Source organism: Siniperca chuatsi, linkage group LG14 (genome assembly GCF_020085105.1).
Source record: "Siniperca chuatsi isolate FFG_IHB_CAS linkage group LG14, ASM2008510v1, whole genome shotgun sequence".
Taxonomy (NCBI): Eukaryota; Metazoa; Chordata; class Actinopteri; order Centrarchiformes; family Sinipercidae; genus Siniperca; species Siniperca chuatsi.
This window is the reverse complement of record NC_058055.1, coordinates 25,603,573-25,616,986: the sequence shown is the minus strand read 5'-3', so window position 1 is coordinate 25,616,986 and position 13,414 is coordinate 25,603,573. Positions and strand designations below refer to the sequence as shown.

At 38.4% G+C, this 13,414-nt stretch overlaps 1 protein-coding gene across 7 annotated transcripts in view; it reads left to right on the top strand.

The window, feature by feature from the left end:
- The window catches only part of gria1b (glutamate receptor, ionotropic, AMPA 1b), an 84,371-nt gene that overhangs the window by 58,120 nt on the left and 12,837 nt on the right, over positions 1–13,414 (top strand). For 2 of the 7 annotated variants that reach the window (XM_044222570.1, XM_044222573.1), the window contains exons 15-17: positions 952–1,199; positions 4,558–4,596; positions 8,522–8,636. In XM_044222570.1, coding sequence (XP_044078505.1) covers positions 952–1,199; positions 4,558–4,596; positions 8,522–8,636 — 402 coding nt within the window. Of the gene's footprint in view, positions 1–951; positions 1,200–3,295; positions 3,939–4,557; positions 4,597–8,521; positions 8,661–10,105; positions 10,221–13,414 lie in introns of those variants that run through there. The other 5 variants (XM_044222574.1, XM_044222571.1, XM_044222572.1 and 2 more) reach the window with 5 other exon arrangements.

Here is a 13,414-nt window from a genome sequence, read left to right as displayed (position 1 = left end):
TTGAATAGCATTTTTTTTTTTTATCCTCATAGAGACACTATCAGAGCACCATGCGTCACTGGCTGCATTTTGACCCCAAAATGCATTTGTTTCACAAAATCTTTGAATTATATATACTTTTAACTATGGCTTATTTTGAAGACATATTTTTCCCCTCATGATGGAGATAGGTTAGCAGTTCCCAACTGCTTCCAGTCTTTGTTGTAAGTTAGGCTAGCTAGAGATAAAAACTGACAGATCTGAATTTCCTCAAATGTCATAGTGTTCCCTTTTTTTTTCTTTTTCAAGACATTAAAAGTGTTTCCATCCCCTGTCTTTATGGGCATTTTCAATTTGGCATTTAAAAAAGGTGTGGAAATGCACGTGGAAACATGGAAATTAAACAAAAGTTAAAATATCTCAAAGTGTCTGAGGTGTAAAAGAAACAGACTTAGTGAATAAATGACGACGTACATGAAGCATGTGACTTAAACGTCACTCAAGCTTCCACTGAAGAGCTGAAAACATCTGATCTGTGTGGAGCGATGAGGAGGCTGTAACCTAACTCACATTATTACATGAAACAAACAGACCTCAAACATTGTTTGAGCTTAGACTGGAGCTCTTTTAATGATGTCATCTGGTTCTTCTGCAGTGGTTAAATGGTACCGACTGGAGAATTACCGCCTCCAGCTGTTTATCTCCATCAACCAATGAACTCATATTCACATACAGTAACAGTAGTGGATGGAAACGTGCATTAATCTGCATTTTCTTTTGCGGCTTTTCTGGAAGTTTTGTTAAAATTTGAAAAAATTTAAAACTGTTTTTGTCAACATGATATAATTCTTATAAGTTCCAGTCAAAGGCAGCAGTGCTTTGAGTTAAAAGGTTGTCCTACATGCTCAGTAACATGCAGAGTATGATACCCTGATAATCTTTTTTTGTCTTTGCTATCGATTCCTACTTTAGCGGTCAAAGATAGCAGTTTTTGAGAAGATGTGGTCGTACATGCGGAGTGCGGACCCTACAGTGTTCGTCAAGAACACCAATGAGGGTGTGATTAGAGTCAGAAAGTCGAAGGGGAAGTACGCCTACCTGCTGGAGTCCTCCATGAATGAGTACATCGAGCAGAGGAAGCCCTGTGACACCATGAAAGTAGGAGGCAACCTGGATTCTAAAGGCTATGGAGTTGCCACACCCAAAGGATCGGCCCTCAGGTACACTCTGAATCTCTGGACAGGGGACAGTCAATGTGGGGTCAATGTCGGTGTCCTGTTTTGTCTGTTTTTGTGGGAAATTAGGCCAGTCAGACCAGCCATATGCAAATCAAATTAATTGTACCCAACGGTGTCAACAGCTTCGGTTGATCCACGTCATCGAGACATTGCACATGTTCAATTATAAAACTGGGGTGTCCTTTTAAAGAGACATATTTTTTCATAAATTTTGTTTTCTTGGTTTTAAATCAAAGGTAAATGAATGGATTCAAAATTTTGTTTCAAGAGGATACTTAATCAAACTACTGGATTGGTTACATAATAAAACCAAATATAATTTTTGTTTTACTTAAACAGTTTTATAACATGATTATACTCGTGTTCTGGGCACTAAACAGTGGGCGCTGAAGTGCAGAGGTGTGGACTCAAGTCAAACTCAAGTCATGGGTTTGATGACCTTAAGACTCAACAGAGCAGATATTCGGTGTGATGTTCAAACGGGAGGTCTACTGAAAGGCAGTTTTGATGTGACTAACTTAATTCAGGATTTTTTTTTAGGTTTGTAGGATCTATCTGTAGAGAGCGAAACTGACAAAAGAAATCGGTGTGGTGCTGTGATATGAGAGCTTGCATTGACACCCTTTTGTATGAAATAATATTTGATATAATGGGAAACAGATACATTTCTGCTAAGGTTTTCATGACAGAATGTTTTACAGAGTTAGTTTTGTTTTAAAAAACAATGGACATTCAGTGGTGGAAGAAGTACTCTAAGTAAAAGTACCAGAACAATACTGTACAAGTAAATGTCCTGCTTTCAAAGTAAAAGTACTGAAGTATTATCAGTGCCGCTGCTAGCCATTTTGGTGCCCTAAGCATAATTCCTTTATTATTCGCCCGCGCGAATATACCATATACATGGCTAAAATGTGCCTAATATTTCTATAGGCTAATGAAATAATACCGGCATTAAAAAAAAAAAATCATTAGGCTATTTTTGGTGCCCCCTCAGCACTTGGTGCCCTACGCACAGTGCGTGATGCGCGTGGTGGGAGCGGCGGCGCTGAGTATTATCAGCAAAAGGTACAAAAAGTATCAAAAGTAAAAGTACTCAGAAAAATGTCCCCTGTAACTGATATATAATTCAGTATAATTGCTTTTGATGTGAAATATTGGATAATTTCACTTCTTTAAGCATTGAACAGTTATTTAAATGAAACCATGTGAGAAGTTTAGAGGAAAAATGTCTCTTAGGTGGAACTGCTAACAACTCATACATATCTTTTTATATAAGAGGTCACAAGCGAAAAACGTTGGGAGCTACTGGTTTAATGTTAAGCAATGTGTTGCATTTTATAAGATTATCATATGTTTTTTAAATGTCCAGCTGTCAAATACATGTAGTGGAGTAAAAAGTACAATATTTTACTCTGAAATGTAGTGTAGAAGTATAAAGTAGCATAAAATTAAAGTACCTTAAAGTACAGTACTTGAATAAATGGCCTGCAGTGTATTACCCATGGAATTAGCTTGAAAAAGTAATAATGAGGATTTACGTTGTTAAAATGCGAACTATAACTCTTTGTGCTTACATATTAAAATAGTATTATATGTGATATGTGAAATGCATTATGACTTGTTAAGGACTTGAGACCCGAACTTTAGAGCTTACAACTTGATTTGGGGCTTTGGGTCAAGAACTAAGACTTACCTGTGACTTGAAAAGCAATGACTTGGTCCCACCTCTGCAGAGCATCGAGCCACAGGACATTTTCTCAGAAAACTGATGTTTGGAGTCCTTAGATGAGGGTATCAGAGCACTATTGCACAGTGTACATCCAGGTTTTAGAGATGACAACAAACTTCATGTAATTTCTTTTTATTCTCAAAAATCTGTATACATGAAAACAAAAAAACTGACCTGACCCTCACAGAACAGTCTGTCAGATTTGGGTTTTAGACTTGTTTACTGTCTGTGTGTTTGTCTGTCTGTCTGTCTGACTGTCAGTCTCTTAATCTGTCTTTCTGTCTGTCTTGTCTCTCTCTCTCTTTTGTTTGTCTTTGTCAATATGTGTGTTTTTCTATGTCTGTCTTAGTGTTTCAGTCTATCTGCCTGTTCCTGATCTGTCGGCCTGTTTACCTGTCTGTTGTCATGTCATCTGTTATGCCTGTCTGACTGCCAACTTGCCTGTCTCTCTGCCTCTACAACCACCTTACTGAAAATGCTGTTAACACCCAGATCTATCTATCTATGAGCATTGCTGCTGTCAGATAAAACCTTGCATTCAAAAAACAAGACTTTGGTGAGCCTCATTCACACAATTGTTTGGCTAATAGTTTAATTCAGCTAATATTTACTAAATTAAATAATAATTTGAACTGAATCAAAAAGACAGAATGATTATTACTCATTTAACTGAACTGCTGTTGAGCCAACAATTCACACTGCTAACAATAAAGAAATACACTATACCCTCTACGAGGTACAGTACACTAGCAACCATGCAGTACTCCCTGAAAACCACCTAGAATCACCATAGTAACCAATCATACAAGCACCTAGCAACCATTTAGTAATGCCCTGGCAACCACCAGGGATACCAAAGTACCCTAGCAATCACTCTGAGCCCCCTAATATCCAACCAATAACCACGTAGCAACCTAGGTCCGGTGGTGGAAAGTAACTAAACTGTACTTATAGTACTGTACTTAAGTCTAATTTTGAGGTACTTGTACTTTACTTGAGTATTTCTGTTTTTTTAATGCTACTTTATACTTCTATGCATCTACATTTCAGAGGGAAATATGGTACTTTTACTCCACTACATTTAACATTTATATGTTAGCAGTTCCACCAAAGAGACATTTCCCCCTAAACTTCTCACATGGTTTAATTTAAATAAACCATAGTCCAAAGAAGTAAAATTCTCATATTTTACAAAAAAAGCAAAGATTAAACACCTAGTCGTATCCTAGCAACCACCCAGAACACTAATGCAACCAGTTACAGTAACAACAACAACATACCAACAGACAATTTAGCAACACAATAAGTCCAAACAAGTTTTGCAAATTAGTTAATGTACAAATGGTACACTTGGTGGAAGAATTAATTGTTGGTTTAACAGGATTACACTCTGTCAACATCCATTTAGTATTGAAATGGTTGCTGGTTTACTGTAGGTGTTGACTCGGTTTTACTTAACACAGGATAACTGTCTCTAAGAGCTAATAACCAAAATAAAAAACAAAACAAAACAAAAAATCTTAGCTCAGCTAAAACATGAATATTATCAAAACTGGAGATACCTGACAGCAGCATTTGAAAGTCACATTTTTTCCCCTTTCTTTGTTTCAGACATCAGTGGACTTTGTCCATGTTTTTATCAGATGTTCTGTGAGAGAACATCTTGTTACATTATATTACATTACTTGTTCTCATTCTTTCTGCTCCACGTCAGCATTTTACAGCCAACCCAGAGTCGGAGGAAGGAAATTACTCCAAAGATGAGATTAGTGTATGCTGAATGTAATAATTTGTATGTTCTTCTATGTTATGAAATTAATCACTAGGAAAAAAGTGTGTGTGTGTGTAGTCTCCAGCAATATCAATCAGTGTTAAACAGGCAGCAAAACAGAGCCAAGCTAATTGGCTTGACAATCTGCCTTCATAGTAAAATGGTTTTAGATTTGTGTAAAGCATATTTATAAGTGAGCATTTCTAACAGCTCTACAGTTCATGGATTGTAATTTATACTGACACTTTAAAAAAAAGAAGCAGAGCCATGGAAGTTGTTCACCTTTGTTGTCTGCTGTTTTCTTATTTGTGTGCATAGAGCTGCAGATGCAGAAAGCACAAAATCATTCACCATTTTTGAAAAAGAAGGTGTCTGTGATCAGTTGTCTAGCAACACATTTGTGTTAAACCACTTGAATGCTGAGCATATTGGAAAATCACCTTTACACATCAAAAATATTAGCTCAAGAGTTCCATTTGAACAGACTCTGTACTCTGTCTCTGGGTTGACCAGCTCTCAGTACTAACAGCTAACAATATCAACAACTTCATTTCATTGTTTCCACCATTAAACTCCATCAACCAGCATCTGATTTTCGCTGATGTTGCTGCTGTATCTATTGTTTCAGAATCACTATTGCTAAGACTTATGATGACTGTGCTACTGTTCTAAGTTGATCATTTGGAGAGTATTGTTCCAAAATGACATTGATACAATTTACATCTTTTCAAAGTACAAATATTTATAGTCCAGGTGAGATAAACCAGAAGCAGGCTGAATGTAAACCTATTTATTGGCCATTGATTGACAGCAAATGGCTTTATAGCATTGATGCTGAACTATGACCTGATTGATATAATAATTCTATAATAATAATAATAATTCTAAGTTTAATGGCAACTTCAATTGTGCCAAGAAAAAAACTAAGTATTTTAGTTTCAAATTGACACGATTTTACCACATGCCTCAATTTCATAATTAGTAGAACAGTGTTCTTGATTTTCTTCGAACAATGTAGTTGGATTTACATAAACATTTCTGAATTTGTTCACATTTCAACTGGACTATTTTATGTTTTACCCTGAGCAGTTATTCAAATTTATTTTTCTTTATTATATATTTTAATATAGATATTGCATTTTAGAACAAAACTCTTCTTTTGCTGTTGCTATCATTACATTAATTCTTGTTATTGTCCCTTCAAACTGAAGTACTACTGTTTGACCCATCACTGATCATTTTAATTTTCAAACATCACTGCTACCTTCTGCCACTAAAGGGGAACAACAGGCAATTTGTGGGTATTCATGTATTTTTGGGGAAATACTACACAGTAGGAAATTGATACAAGTGTAAAATACATTTTACCACCCACTTCCCTTCACTACACCTGAACTTGTTATTTGAACATGTTGTTTTATATTCCACGTGGCATTTATGTCCAAACATTTGACTGTTGCTCCTCCTTTATTTATCAGGTAATGAATGGAAATTAATGCAAGTCGAGGTTTGCTGTGCAGTTGTCAGTAATAGGATGCATTTGCTGTTTTTCAACCCAGACCATATTAAAATGTTATTAAAATCCTTCACTAGTATGGTAAACCTCACAGACAGCTTTGGATATGAGAAACTAACCCTTCTGCTACAGCTGATCACTGGGCTCAACACAAGTCACTGGTCAATTTTGCCATCCATCAATCCATTCACATGTCACAGTCGAAAGGAGTAGGCACAATGTGTTTTCCCCAACAACTCCCTCCAGTTCCTCCTGGAGGATTCCCAAGTGATCCTAGGCCAGTTGGGAGATGTAGACTCCTCAGCATGTCCAAGTTTTACCCATGGATGTCCTCCCAGTCTGTCGTGCTTGGGACATGTCCAAAGGAAGACTTCCAAGAGTGATTCTTTCTAGGATTCTTCTGAAATGGCTCCTCTGACTGTGAACTAGCAGTGGTTCAATTCGTACATCCTCCTGAATCCAAGTCCTCCCTTCATCATGTAGGGTGACGCCAGCCATCTTGCTGACACACTTCATACTTGGCTCTTGTATCCTCAATCTCATTTCTTCACTTGGTCAGAACTAAGATTACATTGTAAATTGAAAGCTTTATATAGCTCAGTGTCATCTTCACCGCCACAGTCGAGTCCAAAGCCTGCGCTACTGCAGCCATTACCCCCTAACTGGCCAAGAGTGATCACTCATGAATTAGACTCTGATCCTGACTCTGAACTCTGACATGGCTCTTACTACAAGTGTATAGAGAATGATGAATGATATCCAGTTGAGGTCAGCAATTCTCTGCCTATATTGAAAACAGCCTCGGTAGTCAAAGGTCATTGGGCCAGAGCACTGTGGGCCAGTCAGTCAAAGGTTGAGACCAACCCCTATGAAGGAGTTTGGTTCCAAAGCCAGTGCTGAAATGCGTGAAAGTGAGCCAAACTTTATCTACCTTACAATTTCACGCAATAGGTCTTTTCACCCCGAGAAAGGTGACAATCAAAGAGCCAGTTATCACTGCCAGGTCCATAATGTCCGAATCTGCCTTGAACCAGCCCCTCGGCCAACAGGCATTACACTCAACCCCTACCTTTCACCTATTTGTTGGTGAAACTACAAAGTCATGGTTCCAAGATGCTTTTTCAGGCTGTTCCCTAACAGTGGGAGTCACATGACCCCCAGTTGCTCTCCTGTGAGCACCACCCCAAGCCTGTTCCAGGAGCTGACACTGGTATTATTGATTCAAGTTATGTGTTCTCTGATATAGTCTGACGTCCAAGGAACTGACCATTTATAGCAAATGGTTATACAGTTAGATTTGGCAGAAAAGGCTCTGCTCTTTGAGGGAGCTCCAGATTCTTCTTGAAGACCTGACAAACACATACATTAACATCAAATCTTAGTTAAATCAACAATAACAAAACATAATGAGGAGGTCGGGATGGTGGAAGGATCTGTGATGGCAAATGGTGTCTACATCAGTGTATCAGAGTAATAGTGAGAAGTCCCAGGTGATAATAGCCGCCCCACACAGCTGCATAAATATGATTGGATGTTACTAGTCAGCTGGAAGCCAAGCAGCTGAAGTATGAGCCAGTGATGGTGAAGCTTGAATGAACCAGCTGAATGCCAATCAGAGTGCGACTTCAGTGCTCTGCCTGAACTAATGCTATGCTCCATGAATCATACATTGGTATTGTCATGGGGCAGTTGTTGCTTACAATGATGAATATGATTGGTTTTCTTTTTGAAAATTGGGAAGCTTGCAGCTCACAGTCGACAGTCACCAGTTAGACCATTTTTAACATGTTCTACCATTGAAAAGATGCTCGCAAACCAGGATTTCTCAGGATTTATTGTCTTTCTTTCTTTTGGCTACAATCTGACTGGATACAAGAATGGAAGCATGGTTTGTGACTGCTTTTATAGAACATATGCAAGTATTGTCAGTAAGCTTTGCGATTTTTAAAAGGAGATTTGTTAATTATTATGTATCTTTGAACGCCTGAATGATTACAGCATTAGACAGTGTTCAAGCCCAGTGAATGGCTGCGGCAGAGTCTTTCACACTAAAGCTATGTTGATATGATATGCACAACTTTAAATGATGTGAAACAACATTTTAACAAGGTCTGGGTTGAAGAGCAGTGAACCTGTCTTTTAAAGAACCATTCATTTTATGCTTACACCAATAATAACATGCCTGTCTTAAGTAGATACGTGTAATGGTGTTGCTATATTCACTATGGCAGTCCTCTGCTCATTAACACCTAGTTCCCTTTTATCCCTCATTACTATCATCCCCGTAGAAACCCTGTTAACTTGGCAGTGTTAAAACTGAACGAGCAGGGCCTGTTGGACAAATTGAAAAACAGATGGTGGTATGACAAGGGAGAGTGCGGCACCGGGGGAGGGGACTCCAAGGTCAGATCACCGTAACCCCAACGGGTAACGACAGGCAATGGTACACGGGTAACCGGCAACAACCCACAACTTACATATGAAACATAAAACACTCCGGATGGCACACTAAAACTATACTGGAACCTACTGTTTGGTGTCTTGCACAGTTGTAGTAAAACTGGTTCCACCTCTGGAATAGGAGGTGATTTGAGCCATCAAAATTATTCCCTCTTAGGCCTTGATGAAGAACATTTCTGACATCTCACCTTCTGATCCAGGGGGTATTTTACAAAACACACTTATAAAGCCTACGATTTCATAACAAAACAGGACTTAAGTATAACCTTTAGAACAGATCATTGCAGTTTAAAAGAGGCAACAGGCTCATTTAATCCAGGTTTATACAATCATTACATCGCACAACCAAACAGTGCTTAAAACCAGCAATGCTCAGCAGATTTTCAAAATAATCATGGCAGAGGGGAAAGCAATAGCTTATATCCAAAATTAAATTAAATAAATAAAAACTCCAATGGAACATGACCTAGTATGTATTCTTGTTTAAGGGTTATAATAAAGGGTGATCTATGATGTATTCTTTATCATATGGATTGAACATATCAAGTTACAAAAAACTTCTGAAAAACACTGGTGGTTTGGAAACGGGGTAAATTATCATTTTTTTGCTCTAATCAATCAGTAGTGAGTGGCGTTATCCATCCCACCAACGTAATTTAGGCCACTGGTTTAGGTATTTTTATATTATATAAGTATATAGGCATTACGTAATTAGGTGTATGTACAGTAACCAGAACAGAACAGGAGAACCAAAGTCTGTACATGGAGATAATTTATATCACTATAAACCGACTGAGGAAAATAAAGCCAAGCTAACTGACAATAAACCAGGATTACCCAGTTATCTAGCTTAGTAAAATACCCCCTCTGGTCATCTTAGCTCTGAAGTCAGTTTCTTGTTTATGGACACTGTTGACTCCACCCCCTGAAAAAGTTAAACTGAAGCAATCCTTCAAGTTAATGTTTTCTGGTTTTTAAACAGCAGACTGTTTTGCTTAGTAAACCCAAAGATCCCCGAGTGTTTTCAGCTCTTGCCGGTTACCCAAAGTGATATAGTAATACACATCTCGCGCGTAGGGAGTCAGGTCAAACCAAGCTAGATGGAGTATTAACGCATATCACTTTGATGCTGACATTTTCCAAAACAGTTTTATGTGTGATTTTGCCTGTGTTTTGTTTGTTTTTCTTTCTGTTGTTGTTGAGGTGTTCTCTGTAGCGTACCAAAACATCTTTACTGCAAATGCCAGTTTTTTTAAAATCGTTGCTGCCGCTGCTGCTGTAGCCACCGCAGCCCTGTTGCTGTGCAGCTGAACAATAACATAAGATAACATGGAGGTGCATAATGTTATTTATGTTATTCCCAACCCCCCTCCCCCTCCCCCTCCCTTCCTCCCTCACATGGTTCTTTGAAGAATCCCAGTAAACCTAGCAGTACTGAAGCTCAATGAACAAGCCGTCTTAGACAAGTTGAAAAACAAGTGGTGGTATGACAAGGGGGAGTGTGGACACAAGGACTCCGGCAGAAAGGTCAGTTCTTGAGGTCGCTCGGCCTGGTCCCGAGGTCATGTGTTGGTTTACCCCACCTCCCCTTACCCCCATCAGACCCACACCCCAAAACCCCAAACTTCAGCAGGTATGCTCTGAAAAGAAAAAAGTTTTTTGCAGATATGATCTTTCTCTAAGTATGGTAGAAGCTTCTGTATTTGTTTTTTTTTTTTTGTTTTTTTTTTTATTCAATTAATGTTAGGCTAATTGGAAGTTTTTCTTGTTTGTTTTTCAATTTTTTTTAGTATCCGCCTACCAGCACCTCTAACACTCACTAATTAACATGTTATATGTCATTTGTTTAACCCATACAAAAATCAAAGTTTAAAAACTACAAGTTGCGTTTTTACAAAGGTTATTTGATTAACTTTTTTTGTTTGGCAGTGATTTCCTGGAGTCTTGTTGTCACTGTGAAGTTGCTATGCAACCAGTGGAGACCTGAGGGAGTTACTGGTCCCAGAAAGAAACTGTACTGCACTGAATGCAGCCGAAGCCAGGCTTCATGCTGTCCGCTCTGTGGCCTCTCCGCACTGCGTGTGAGTGTAGCTCAGCCTCGCCCTCGGTCAAACAGACACACAGACAGAGCAGAGGAGAGACGGTTACAGCGATGTCGCTACGACCTCACAGCCTGCGTGCTGTTATTGGCTGGGGGGCTACACACCACTGCCCAAAGGCTGACGCCCAGAAACGTCCCGAACAAAGCAAACTAATTTTGAGATTTCTAAGATTGAGAGGGATTATTTTTGAATGAGTCTATACATTGTTTTTTAGGAAAATCCTACTTATTCTGCATTTAAACGAACAAGATATAACATGTTAATTAGTGAGCTTTAGAGGTGCTGGTAGGTGGATTTTGTTACTGTTGGACAGAGCCAGGTTAGCTGTTTTCCCCTGTTTCCAGTCTTTATGCTAAGGTAAGCTAACTGGCTGCTGGCTGTAGCATCATATTTATGGTACAGACATGAGAGTAGTTATCAATCTTTTAATCTAAATCTAAGTTAAAAAGAGTTTCCAAAATGTCAAACTTAAACTTTAACTACAAAACATTATGTCAACGTTTGATATACAAATTCAGGTTCACCAAATTCAAATTCAGTACCTACTGGCACAATCTGCCTTCAATCAGTGAACTTATTTTTGGTTTAATGAAAAACTTTTTGTTTTTAGAGTGTAACACTGCTGCTCAGCTGACCATTCTGAAGAACTGAAGGATAAATCAATCAAACATTTAAATATTCTGATGGCATGTGAAAACCTCATGACTCCAATTTGTACTTAAACTGAGAGGCTGTCCACACTTGCTTATGTGCTGAGTATATTTTATGAACTTAGTTCCCACAAAACTTGTTCTGAACTCTGCGTAAAGTCAGACAAATTTATGCAAATTGATGAGAAAATGAGCCGGGCTTTAGCCAATTCTGACAAAGCAGACTTTTTGGAGATAAGGGGTTTTCATGTCTCCAGATCAGTAGATTTCTTCAGAGGCTTTTCTCTACTCATCCTTCTTCTTTTCTCCAGAATATTCTTTGGTCAGCACAGTTCGCTGGAAGCAGCCGCAGACAGACAGACAGACGAGGGACTCTGAAAAATGTGACTTTTTACATAACTTTTAATCGCAAATCCTTTCTGCCTTTGGGTGCCACATTTACATGTATATTTTTAGACCATTCTGGATGTTGTACAGTGTCCTGGAGTTTTGAAAAAGGCACGTTTTTAGGCGAACTGTTTGTCTTTCTAAAGATGGAAGGAGCAATTCTGCGTCAATATGCAAAATCTGGCCTGGAAGAGAAGCTCCACATTAAAGCCAGATTCTTTTTTTTTACATAAATGTCAGATGTAAAAAGTCAGATTTTCAAAACTGCAAATATATTTTCCTGTTTCTTTCTCTCTCTTGCTGTCACCCTATGACTCTCTACCTCCCTCTCTCTCTGTTTATGGCTGCTAACCAACAGCTGATGAAATTGAAGCTACTGACCACAGCTTTACCCCTCTCACTCCCCTCTCTCACACACACACACACACACACACACACACACACACACACACAATCGCTGATGTTTTTGTCTCCAATCTGTCATGTACCTCCTGTTTCCTCTGAACTCGCTGTGTAACAGACCATGACTAACAAATGGGAGAAAACATTCTTCACTGTGTCATCAGTGTGGCAGTGGGGGGAAAAGACTTAAAGTCAGACTGAAACTGCAGTAATGTGATAAACATTAATGGTGAGAACTGGTAAGAAATAACCAGAGACATCAAGCAAATTTAAATTTTTTTAAAAGCATCTTTGTCTCCCTAATTTCCATTCACACCATGCCACCTGCAAAACCTCCTCTCCACATGAAACCAGATCACAAGGAGAAATCAGGTTGCACCAGAAATCAACACGTTTACGTGCACTGTACTACATGTCACTAATCAGATTTGTCTTATTTTAAAAGGTTTGTTCACAATTCCAATGACTGCAAGTCAGTATGTTGTGGAGATTTGAAGTCATTCTGCTCAAATTTTTTTGAGAAAAAGAACTCATCTCAAATGTCAAAATGCATAGTAAACTATAGTCAATTCTCTAATATTTGAACTCTCATAGAGAATAAATTCCTGAAAAGGTTTTAGTGAAAATTAAAGTCATTCTGCTGCACAGTTTTTGAGAAAAATTAAGGTAAAGTCATTTGCACTGTCAAAATGTATTTTTTAAACTATAGATACTTCTCCAATATTTGAAATGAAAAGGTTTGGTGAAAATTCCAATGTATTCCTGAACAGAACGAACTTGACAGTAACGATAGTTGAAATGCTAGCAAGCCAGGAACAAGTTAGCACCAATCAGTCACAATGGCTTCCGTTTAGGAGGGTTCTGTCTCCAACTTGACAATAAGTTCACAGTTTATTCAAAAGATGTATTTGACTCCTTTCTCTAACAATGACTCTTACGTGGACTACTTAAAACTCCAACAGAGATTTTGCAACACAGCTAATAAGCTATGATAGCTTCCTCCCAGCTCTCCGTTCACTCAAAGGTCAGCACTGTCAAGACAGCTTGTTATTGGTAAATGGTGCAAATCTGTGCATCAAATTTCACAAAAGTTGAACTCGATGTGTAAAAATAAATTTTGTCCCCAGGAGCAAATCCACTAATCACAGCATTTCCATTGAAAACACCAGTTTTAAATGAA